The 12,885-nt window shown below is 29.6% G+C and overlaps 1 protein-coding gene across 1 annotated transcript; it reads left to right on the top strand.

Moving 5' to 3' along the window:
* Positions 1-2,814: 2,814 nt before the first annotated feature.
* Positions 2,815-3,327, top strand: LOC124886649. Its single transcript, XM_047395526.1, has one exon. The coding sequence runs from the start codon at positions 2,815-2,817 to the stop codon at positions 3,325-3,327; it is 513 nt and encodes a 170-aa protein (XP_047251482.1).
* The last annotated feature ends 9,558 nt before the right edge of the window (positions 3,328-12,885 follow it).

Raw genomic sequence — 12,885 nt, 5'->3', positions numbered from 1 at the left:
AAGTTTCGATTATAAAACCTAGATAGAATGACACTCAGTACATCGTGTTTGTGTGTTTCATTGTTGGGCTCCAAGGTTTCACTATTTTCTCAACATTTTCTCTTTTAAGACTGATTTATAGTGTGTTCGGGATTGCTTATTTTTTAAAATAAGTATTTAGTTTGAGAAAAAAATATTTTTTTAAAAAAGAAGGGTGTTTGGTAAACTTGTAAAAATATTTTTAAAAATATGCAAAAGCAATTTTTCTGCTTCTTAAAAAAAGCAGAAGCAAAAAATTATTTTTTTATGATAAAAATATCCCTATCATACACACACTCACACACACATATATACATATACCTTATTAATTAATTAATATATCTTACAAGTTTGATTAACGTTTGATTTTTAAAATTTTACATTTCATATTTACGTCATAATTCTTTATGATTTATATATTGTTATTTTATTTTTACTCATTTTTTTAAAAATAAATTTAAAAATATCATTGATGATGATGACTAAAGAATATATAAATTATTTTATTATTATTAATGATAACAATTGACAGATGAATCACGTTACAAGATTGTATTGTGACACCACATATAAATTTTTTCTCGAATATTTAATTTTAAATAAATAATTCATTAAAAGTGACATATTTATTAAAATATAGTGTATATATATATATGAATATGATGACTGTTTATTCGTAGTAAATTTTGACACTGTAAAAATATATTAAAAAAAGATAACAAATAATAGATAGAATTTTATTTTAAATATTTGTCATCAGGTAGTATACATATATGAATTTGGTTACTTAGTTTTACAATTGAAATGGTAAAAACATATCCAAAAGTAAACGTAACAAATAACAAATATTATATCATTTAGATATTTGTAAACATGAATATAGTGTTTGCTAACTTTTAATGATTTAATTTATAAAATAACTTTTGTATTTATTTTTGTTTGATGTTTTGAGTAATATTTGAATTATTTAAGTAATATATCACCATTTAATTTTTTTAATGTATTTATGTATGTAAATATTGATTGAAAATTTTAGAGTACGTACTTATTAATTAAATAAAAAAAATTTAATTAAAAATATTAACATAGATATTTAAAATAATTTTTCTCTATAAATTGATTTTAGTAATAAAGGCTATTGATAGAAGTCCTTTTTGGTCATTAGTCTCAAAAAAACACTTTTTGAAAAAGATTATCCAAACATAATTTAATTATCAAAAGCACTTTTCGAATTAATTTACCAAACACAAATTATTTTTTTAAAAAAATACTTTTTTGAAAAGCAATTTTATAAAAGTGTTTCTCAAATAAATAGTTTTGTAATAGTAATCCCAAACGGGCCTACTATGGGTATGTCTTCAGCTGAATCCTCCTAATATTTGCGTAACTCTCGCTTTTACCATTTTAGTTACTATAACAATTGGCCTTTGTAGACAGTTCTCGAGTTGTTCCCCTTTCCCCAAAAGAGGTCAATTTTTATGCACCTATAAGAATGTATTTCTACCCTTATCAAAACCTACAATAATGGGTAAATATGACAGTGAAATTTAAAGTGTAGAGTAGAAATTAAGAAACAATTGAGTATCGAATTCGGGAGATTGCTAAATCAGCAAAGAAGAGTATATCACATCAGAGGACATTCACTAATTAATTTTTCAGCTAACATTATTCATTGAGTTTGACAAAATGATTATAAGCTTCACGAAATGAATGACTTTCAGCCATCAATATAATGGATAAATATCTCAAGTGGTCACTAAGTATATAAAATCACTTTGCTTATTTTTGTAATGATAAAATAGTTCAACTTATTTCTGTTGCAAAATCATTTTAGTTGGGAATGGCACTCCCAATCACCAACAATATGACTTGGCATGACTTTTAACGTCATGGGATTGCCTCTATTTTGACCCTTAAATGCTCAACATCGGGGGTGTGCAAAATCGGTTGAATTGATAAAAATATTATTGATTTATTGGTGTTAGAGATAAATTAGGATAGATAAGTTCAGTTAGTTACTCCCTTCGTTCCAAATTATCCGTCCCAAATTAAAATGACATAGTGATTAAGAAAAATAATTAATAACATGCCTAGCTTACCATAGTACCCTTATTAAATGGTGTTTACAGTTTAATTTGAAGAAAAAACAATTAATGTAAAGGGTAAAACATGGAAATTTTTTTTTTGTCTCTTCTTGATTAATGAAAAAAGACAAGTAAAATGGGAAATCAAATTAGGAAATTTGAGACGGAGGGAGTATATTTTAGGATACATGGCTTAGTGTCGTACAATAGCTATACTATCTCCCTATTCTCTTGCAGTTTATCATAAACAACAATGTATATATTCAGTTATCCTACTCAATAGATAATATACAAAATTCTCTTAATTATCTCATCTTGTAACATGGTACCAGAACCTACCATGGAATTAACTTCTTCTCAACTTTCTGATTCCACCTCTACAACAGCAACAACATTAATCACTCCAAGTCTTTTTGCTACTTTGCCTCATGATCAATTTTCTTTTTCCATAAAACTCACACAACAAACTACCTGATTTGAAAAACTCAATACCATAACAAATCAATCAGAACCAAATTTTGATTATCAAAGTGGTTATAAGAAGACCAACTCTTACTAAGTTGGATTTTAGCATCTTTAACTGAGGAAATTTTTTTTATGTGACTGATTTAGTGGTTTAGATACTGTCTTTGAAGCTTGGATTGCTCTTTCAAATGCATTTAGTATAAGCAACAGTGCTAGAAGAGTTCAGTCACACATCACCTTGCAAAACATGACTCTTGGTGACAAGCCACTAGCTCAATTTCTTCACGAAGCTGAAGCTATCGTTGACGAGCTTGCCGTAGCTAACACACCTCTATCTTCTGATGAATTCAATGCCATCATTTTTCGCTTACTTTCCTCTGACTATCGTTCCGCCGTTGCAACGTTATCTGCAGAAAAGTCACAAGTATCATTTTCTGATCTTTCTGGTAGATTTATGGCTCATGAGATCCTTTTGCAGAGCTCCCACAAACCAATCATTGTTGTCAATGCTGCTCGACAACACACTTCATCTGCACGTCCATCTAATCAGAGCTTCCAGAAAAACAATACTTATAGAAATAACGATGTGTCCACAACTGGAAACAAGAAGTGTTTTTCTAATCCTTGTAAGATCTGTGGACTAAACAATCATCAAGTTAAGTGGTGTCGCAAATGTTATAATCGTGATAATACCAATGCCATAACGTTACTGCTTCTTCCAACGATTGGTTTTCTGACGTTGCTACTTCTCATCACATGACTCCTGATTTATCTGCACTTGAATTCTCAGAGGAATACAAAAGGCCTGACACGATCACTATAGGTAATAGGCATGATTTTCACATTAAAAACATTGGTTACACTGCACTATCTTCGAGTAATAATCAGTTTTATTTGAAAAATATTTTACATATGTCTATCCTACAACAACAATTGTTGTCTGTTAATTAATTTGCCAAAGACAATCACTACTCTTTTAAATTTGACTCTGCTGGATTTACTATAAAGCATCAGACAAATAATCAGGTGTTGTTAAAGGGACCAACTGCCAACGGTGTTTACAAGTTCTCTATTGCTACATTCAAGGACCTTACAAGCCAGACCACGACTTTTAAATCAGATCAGACTGTTGCACCTGATTGGCATACTTAGCTTGGTCATCCTCAACAATCAATTGTCTCCTTTATTGTTAATAAGTTTTGCTTGCCTAGTAATTTAGTAAAATCGCTGGTTCTATTGATAGTAAACCATTAGAATTAATTCACGTATATGTATGGGAACCAGCTCCCAACTTATACTTTTATGGAGAAAAGTATTTTGTTCTATTTTTAGATGACTTCTCTCGTTATTATTGTTTATTTCTAATTAAACAAAAACATGAGGTTCTTTCTACTTTTGTCGAATTTCATAAATTGGTTGAAAAATAGTTTGAAAATAAAATCATTAATTTTCAATCAGATTAAGGTGGTGAATTTCGTCCTGTTAATACTTATCTGAAGGAAAATGATATTCAACATCGCATTACTTTCCCTAATAGCCACCAACAAAATGATCAAGTTGAAAGAAAAATTTGACACCTAGTGGATACATGTTTCACTCTATTTGCTCATACTGCAGTTCCATCCATATTTTGGAACTTTATTATGAACACTGCTTCATATTTAATTAGCAGGCTCCCGACTCAAGTGCTTCAACATGTCTCCCCATTTGAAAAACTTCACGGAACTCTACCAGATTATGAATTTCTTCGTGTCTTTGGCTGAACTATTTATCCTTTGTTATGACCCTACAATCAACACAAATTTTCCTACAGAACTACAATTTGTGTTTTTCTTGGATATGTCAAGGACCATCACGAGTATATCTATTTTAATCCTCATGATACTAAAATTTATCTAAGTATACATATACGTATTGATGAAATCCATTTGCTATATAAGGAGAAAAAGTTATCTGATTCTTCTATTCTAGGCACTTCGCCAAAATAATTTAATTCAACTTCTTGTCTCACCTCAATTACGTCAATATCACCACCTAACTCAATTGTACCATCATCTTCAACACTTTCACCTAATTTTGTAAATCTTTCTAATAATAATAATTCAGGTTCTAGATTATCACCTTCTAGTGTTTCTCAAGATCCTATTAGTTCTCATGCACAACGGCACCTGGCCTGTCCTTCCAACCCCTTCTGAACCATCACAACCACCTGGACGCAATCACTCAATGGTTCTGAGGCAAAATCCTAAGAAAAGACATTGACTTTCACGTTTCTTTTGGATGGTAAAGTTCAATCTTCCTTGGTTACTCTTTTGGAACCAACATGGTGCACAAAAGCACTCAAAATTCCATCATGGAGAGAGGCCATGAACTCTGAAATAACTGCTTTGAAACAATATTAAACATGAAAACTTGTTTCAAAATCATCAAATTCCAATATTGTAGGTTGCAACTGAGTTTTTTGAATCAAACGCCATCTTGAAGGCTGCATCGAGCGTTGCGAGGATCACTTGGTAGCCAAAGGCTATAATCAAGTTGAGAGAAGAAATTATGATACCACTTTCAGTCTGATTATCAAACCTACAACAGTTTGAGTTATTCTTTCTTTGGTAATCTCCAATAAATGAATTCTTCGGCAATTGGACATTTGCAATGTATTTCTCAATGGAACCTTGAAAGAAGATGGGTATGTGTCTCAACATCCTGATTTTATTGATCAACGATGTCTTGATTATGTGTAAACTGAAGAAATCTATTTATGGCCTTAAACAAGCTCCACGGGCTTGGTTTCACAGACTGGGTTCTTATCTTCTAACCATTGATTTTGCAGACTCTCATATTGACTTCTCACTCTTTATCAAACACTAAAACAATGATGTTATTCATATCCTCATCTATGTTGATGATATTATCATCATAGGGAGTAACTCCAATGTAGTTCACATTTGCATAACTCAGTTGTCCAAAGAATTCAAGTTGCGAGATCTTGGAAAACTTCACTACTTCCTAGGAAATGAAGTTAGATATCTCAGCAATGGTATTATTCTTTCTCAACAAAAATACCTTCAGGATCTTCTCATCACTACTCACATGAAACATGCCACATCTGTCAAGACTCCTATGGCTAGCACATGAAATTTGCAACTTCATGAAGGCGAATCGCTGGTTGATCCCAAGCTTTACAGGAAAGCCGTAGGCATATTACAATATGCTTGTCTAGCTCATCCTGACTTGCACCAACAACCACTCACTGGACAACCTACAAATATGTTCTTCGATATGTTAAATCAACTTTGCATTAAGGACTATTTATTACTCACTCAACCAACTCCCAACTTCAGGCCTTTTGTGATGTTAATTGGACAGGCAACCAAGATGATAGTAGATCCACAAGAGGCTTAGTTGTGTATATGGGACGGAATCTAATATCTTGGTCAGCTAAGAAGCAACCAATAGTTGCTCGATCATCAATCGAGGTTGAATATCGATCCGTCACCAATACCATAATAGAAATAATTTGACTTCGTTGTCTTCTTCAAGAGCTTAAACAACCAACCCATCACCCTACGATCATATGCTATGATAATATTAGAGCTTCATATCTAACAGTTAATCCATGTTTTAAGGCTCAAACGAAGCATGTAGAAGTTGATTTTCACTTCGTTAGAGAATAAGTCAAGGCTGGTCATATATCAGTGCAATTCATATTCTCTATCGATCAATTGATAGATATATTTATTAAGCCCTTGTCCACCATTCGATTTCAATTTATCAAAGGTAAGCTAAGAACCTTGGACAAACTTTCTGAGCTTGAGGGGGTGTTAGAGATAAACTGGGATATATAAGTTTAGTTAGTTGTATTTTAAGATACATAGCTTAGTGTCATACGTTAACTATACTATCTCCCTATTATTTTTTTGCAGTTTGTTGTAAATAACCATGTATATATTCAGTTATCCTACTCAATATAAAATATACAGAATTCTCTGAATTATCTCATCTTGTAACAATCGGTGTGGAGTTATTGAGTTAACACTTTTGTAATTTTTTTGGCCTATCGATTTTATTTTTAATTTTAAAATTTTAATTAATGATTAAATCGATAATTCAATATATATTTTTCTAAAAAATAATTTTCTAGTAGCCTAGATATCTCATTACCACCCAAAATAGTGAACTACATAGAAGTGGATTAAAACATCCTTGCCTTCGACTTCAATACTGCATATCAAAATTACAACCTAATTATGCAGAGATTATATAACATCCTAAAGCAGTTAGTTATTTACTAAGGTTAGGACACACGAGTCACCAAAAATTAAGCTTCATATGTTTGCTCTTATCGAAGCATTTGCATTTGAACTAATCTGTAAGGGCCTCTTGCACTCTGTGGTAACTCTTCCAAGAATACTTTATTATCTTTTATATTTGAGAGAAGTATCTATTAGCTCCCTGAACTTATTGAGTTTTATTCATGGTACATCTGAACTTTGACTTGTTCTAAGTACCTCCCGAAGTTGTTTTACAACATCGCGTGACCCTTTTTTGCTGATGTGGCAAAATGTTTGTGGTCACACTCCATCACGCGCGTGATGGAGTGATTTTTTTGACCAAATCAACATTTTTAATGGTTAAAAAAGGAAAAAAATTCATTTTCTTTTAATTTTTTCAAAAAATTCAACTATCCCTCTTCCTTCATTACTTCTAATCTAAAAAAAATTCATCCCTTTATTAATTTTGTAAAACTCCAGTTTATTAATATTAGTTTATGAAATAAAAATTTTATCCGTTTATTAATTTTGGTAAAAATTTCGTTTATTCATCTAAAAAAAATTTCATCCATTTATTAATTCAATCTAAAACTCCATCTTTCATTTTTATGAAATTCCTTCAATTTTATAATCTTAATTATATATATTATATGAGTCATTGTAATTAAAAAAAATTTACTAAATATTGAAGCAGATATTTTAAAAAATAATAACAAAACAAATATTAAAGAAACTAAGACACATACTTATAATAAAGAGAACGTAATTATATTGATTATCGATTTTAGTCCCTAACGATTTAATTTTTGATTTAACCGATAAGAAAATACTCATAAAATAGAAAAAGTAGTAACTAACATGAAAAGAAACCGAATCTTAGTTGCAACCAAAATCCTACTTATATATATATATATATATATATATATATATACTAGAGGTGTATGACCCGTGTCAGTATGAGCCCAACACTATAGACATTTTTTAGAGAAGTCCATTCTCGTCATGATCAATCCACCAAAATTCGATATTGATGAGATACAAACATAAATGTACATATTGAAATGTTTCATACAAAAACTGAAACAAAAAATACTTCAATTAACAACAAAGTCTTGGATCATCTTCTCAAAGGCAAAACACTTATAAATACAGATATTGAAATGTTTTGAACCACTACTAAGTTAAGAATTTCTTATAGATGGGTGTACAATATTATCAGATCTAGATATCCAAATATAACAACAGTTAGAATTGAGGTGGCAGCGCGAAAGATATTTTCAAGATTAACTATTGTGATTTATAATACTTTTTATGTAATTTTTAAATGATATATGTTATATCCTCTGTCTCAATTTATGTGGTATTGATATAATTTTTGAGAGTTAACTAAATTTTTTACATATTTTTAAAATACTTTAAATTATTAATTGTTGTGATTTGTAGTATTTTTTTTTTTGTTCCAATTTACGTGAAAGTAATAAAATTTAGAGAGTCAACCAAAATTTTTTATGTCTTTTTAATTACTTTAAATTTTTAATTATTATGATTTATAATACTTTTACGTAAATTCTTAAATATATAATAGATTAAAATTGAAAGTAAAATAAACAAATATAAAAGGAAGTATCTAAGTAGGCAACACAAACAAACACGTCGATCTGCTACCTGATTATCATTTTATGTCTATTTTATCCTTTTTATTAAATATCATTAATTTCTTAATACTTAAATAATTAATTAAGAGCGGTATTTAGTAAAATTATAGTTGAAACAGCTGAAATAGACATGTCATAAATATTTTTTTTTTAATGAAATATTATTATTTTTTTAATAAATAAATGACCTACAATAATTAATTAAGAGTGATACAATAAAATTAAGGTTGAAGGACGCCAACTTAATTTAAAACATCAAGAGTTAATTTATCACTTGTTGATTTTGTCATTTTATTAAATATTATTAATTTTTTAATACTTAGATGACTCGTCATAATTAATTAGGAGAGATATTTAGTAAATTATGGTTGAAGCAGCTGCAACAAACATGTCATAAACGCATATTTTTCTTGTTTTAATTCAATACTATTAATATACTAATGCATAAATGACTTATAATAATTAATTAGGGGTGATATAGTAAAATCATGGCGCAACTTTTGAATTAGCCATGTCGAAACTAATGATTTAATTAAATATTATGAATTTTTTAATACATAAATGACTTATAATAATTAATTAGGGGTGTTACGGTAAAATCACGGTTGAAGGAGGTCAACTTAATTTAATACATCAAAAGTTAATTTATCATTTTATGTTTATGTTTATTTTTTTAAAATATTATTAAATTTTTAACACTTTGGATGACTCATAATAATTAATTATGAGCGATATTTAGCAAAATTATGGTTGAAGCAGCTGCAGCAGATATGTCATCTATTTTTTAATTAAATATTATTAATTTTTTAATACATAAATGACTTATAATAATTAATTAAAAATGATATAGTAAAATCATGCAGCTGAAACAAACATCATAAATATCTTTTTTTTTAATTAAATATTATTAATTCTAATATATAAATGACTTATAATAATTAATTAGGGGTAACATGGTAAATCATGAAGCAATTAGGGGTAATATAGTAAATTATGAAGCAGCTAGTTGAAACCAACGCTCTAATAAATAAATAATTCATAATAATTAATTAGGGGGTAATCTAGTAAAAATATTATTAATTCTAATATATAAATAACTTATAATAATTAATTAGGAGTAATATGGTAAATCACAGAGCAATATGGTAAAACTCTTAAAAAACGTGACATCCGTTATAACTTCATAATTCAAATTTCAGTTTTTCACCATTAATAACTGCATCTTTTTCTTAGCAATTTCTTCTAAACCAACCCTGTGTTGCTGAATCAGATTGGACTGTTTCTTCTTAGAAATCAACAACAATTGCAAAACGAAGCAGTAATTCGATTGAATCAAATTCAATTGTTGATTCATCTGTTTTATTTGTTTGAATTCAACAATCAGTTGAAAATTCAACCATTACTACTGTTCAAGGTACATAATCATTATTGTTATTCAGTTCGTTTTTTTAACCATTACTGATGTGCCTATCAAGTTTTGGTTGTCGTCGTTAATTTGTATGTGAAAAAAAATTGTAAAACAAATTTGAGTTAGAATCAAGACAACAGTAAATTGGAATTCAAGTATCTGTTGCAAATTTTAGATTTAAATTTGTTTCAATGGGAAAAAAATCAGTATTCGACTCTATTTTTTAGGATCGTTTGTTGTTATTTTGATTGTTTTAACAATAAAACAAATGTAAACAACTTTCGAATTGAAGTATATTCAATTATTTTCTAAAATACTAGATAAATAAATGGTCGAATGTATCTGTTGAATTTGATGATATTCTATGAACCCAGATAAAAGTATAAAATATCTTTTCCATATGTATTTTTGATGTGCTTAATGGTAACACTGCATATGTATTTTTTGATATTGTTAATGGTAACACTGCATATGTATTTTTATTTTTGTTGTCGGAATTCTGTAATATAAATGCATATTTGAAAAGATATTTTACTTTAAGCTAATGTTGTGTATATGTATTTTTTAAACTGAGATGTTGGTTGTGAATCTTTGTTTGCACTTAAATCTGAAAAGTGCGTGTTATAATAAGTGACATTTGACAAATATGTATGTAACATATCAAATTACAAATTAGGTATGCTCCAGATGTATTTTTTTGATATGCTTAATGTTAACACTGCATATGTATTTTTTTATGTGATTTATGTTAACACTGCATATGTATTTTCGTTTTTTTTGTTGGAATTTGAGAGTATAATTGTATATGTGATAATATATTTCGTGCCTGTTTTACTTCCGCTTGATTAAGTAGTTTTTGTATTTTGTATTTTAAATTAAACAAATATTGTTTAAATGTATTTTTTAAATGGAGATGTTGGCTGTGTAACTTTGTCTGCACTTAAAGTTGTAAAGTGCGTGTTAAAATAAGTGATATCTGACAAATATGAATATTTGTTTATTTATTGGCTAAATCAAGTAGAAATGGGAAGCATACCAGTCCTTGTGAAGCACTCTGGTCGATGCACGTACGAAAAGAACTTCAAAGAATATGTCACTGATGCTATACTGTTAAGCACATCAGCAACATTCGTTGAGCTGCACGATGTTTTGACATCTTGCTTAAGTGTGGATTTAACCATCAAACATATTCTAGTGGAATATCAAATCACTCCCAATGCAAGGCAGATAAAAATACATAACGATATGAGTTTAAAGGTGTTTATATTGCAGAAAAAGTTGATACAAGACATGAATTGTCTTCCTTTATATGTAATCATTTTGGATAAAGATGTAGGGAGCAACTTGGCAAGTTCATCTATATATGTTTCTATCAACTGTAACAACTTGGAAACAGTGATAAAAACAACAAATGAATGAGCTTTGGTGGTTTGTGAAGATACAGAAGCATTAGATATTTTTGAGATGGATCCTGTCGAGGTGATTATCTCAGACCCACATCACAAGCATGTTGAGGAAGATCAGGTTTACTTGAGAAAAAGAATTTTAAAGTCAGTCATGAAAGACTATTCAATTAGGGAGAAGTTTCAAACGCGCAGTAAAAGGTCAACTAAGAAAACGTACATACATTCTATATCTCTCAGATCTTGTTTAATATTAGTTTGGAAATATATTTTAAATGTAATAAATTATGTTGCGTACAGGTATGCATTGTTTTGCAAATCAAGAAACTGCGAGTTTTTAATACGTGCATCAGGAATGGGAGAAACAAGAATGTTTAGAATAAGAGAATTCAGACCTCAACATACATACCCGGTGAAGGACAAGATCTATCCAAAGGTGCATGCAACTATTATGTTGATAGCTGGTATGGTTAAACAGAAATTCAAAAATCACAAACAAAAATACAGTGCGACTGAGATAAAAAATGACATGAAGGAAGATTTTGATATGGATTTGACATACACTTTATGTTGGAGGGCCAAGGAAAGAGCGTTAGAAGAGTTGAGGGGTAAGCCATCAGCATCTTATGGGAAACTGCCATCATACTTATATGTGTTGAATACTACCTATCCGAAGTCTCATATAAGAATGAAGAAGACAGATGATAATGCATTCTTGTATGTATTTATCGCTCTACATGCATTCATTAAAGGATTCGATCATTGTAGACCAGTCGTAGTTGTTGATGCTAGTCATCTGAGAGGAATGTATATTGGGACATTTGTAACAACATGTACAACGGACGGAGCAGGTTAGTATCATTTAATTAGTATAACTGGTTGTATTTTTTTTGTCTTTCTGCTGTTAACTTGAAAAATACATATATACAGTTCATATATACATATGTGTATATAGTTAGATATATGTTCAAAGTTTTCTGAATGAAACATGTAAAATTGATTATGTTTGATAGTGAGGTTCATTTAAATTTTATTATATGTAATTGATACCATTTCTGGTAGATAAAATATACATTTTAATTGACCTATAGTGTAATAAATACATATGCAGTTCCTAACTGTATTTAAATCGGCCTGCATAAATTTTTTTATATGTGCAGATTATATATTTTTTTTGGCATATGGTATGCTTGATTCTGAAAATGATGAATTATGTATACAGGTCATATATTTCCTTTGTCATATGGTGTGCTTGATTCTGAAAATGATGCATCCTGGACGTGGTTCTTCGAGAATCTAAAGAAAGCGTACGGGGTAAGACAAAACATGTGTGTTGTGTCTGATGGCAATCCAAGCTTCATAAATGCTGTTGGTGATGTGTACGAAGATGTTACACATTATGCATGTATGTGGCATCTATGAGGAAATGTGAAAGAACTTTACAGAAAGTCACACGATGCATTGTTGGAGATCTTTTATTCAATGGCCAAATCATATTCAAAGTCAGAATTCCACATATTAATGGAAAAAGTTGAGGCAGCTGATATTAGGGTGAAGAAATATTTGGAATTGACGGGTTAC

Source organism: Capsicum annuum, chromosome 8, assembly GCF_002878395.1.
Source record: "Capsicum annuum cultivar UCD-10X-F1 chromosome 8, UCD10Xv1.1, whole genome shotgun sequence".
NCBI lineage: Eukaryota > Viridiplantae > Streptophyta > Magnoliopsida > Solanales > Solanaceae > Capsicum > Capsicum annuum.
Note: the sequence above shows the minus strand (reverse complement) of the source record. Positions and strands in the feature narration are given on the sequence as shown.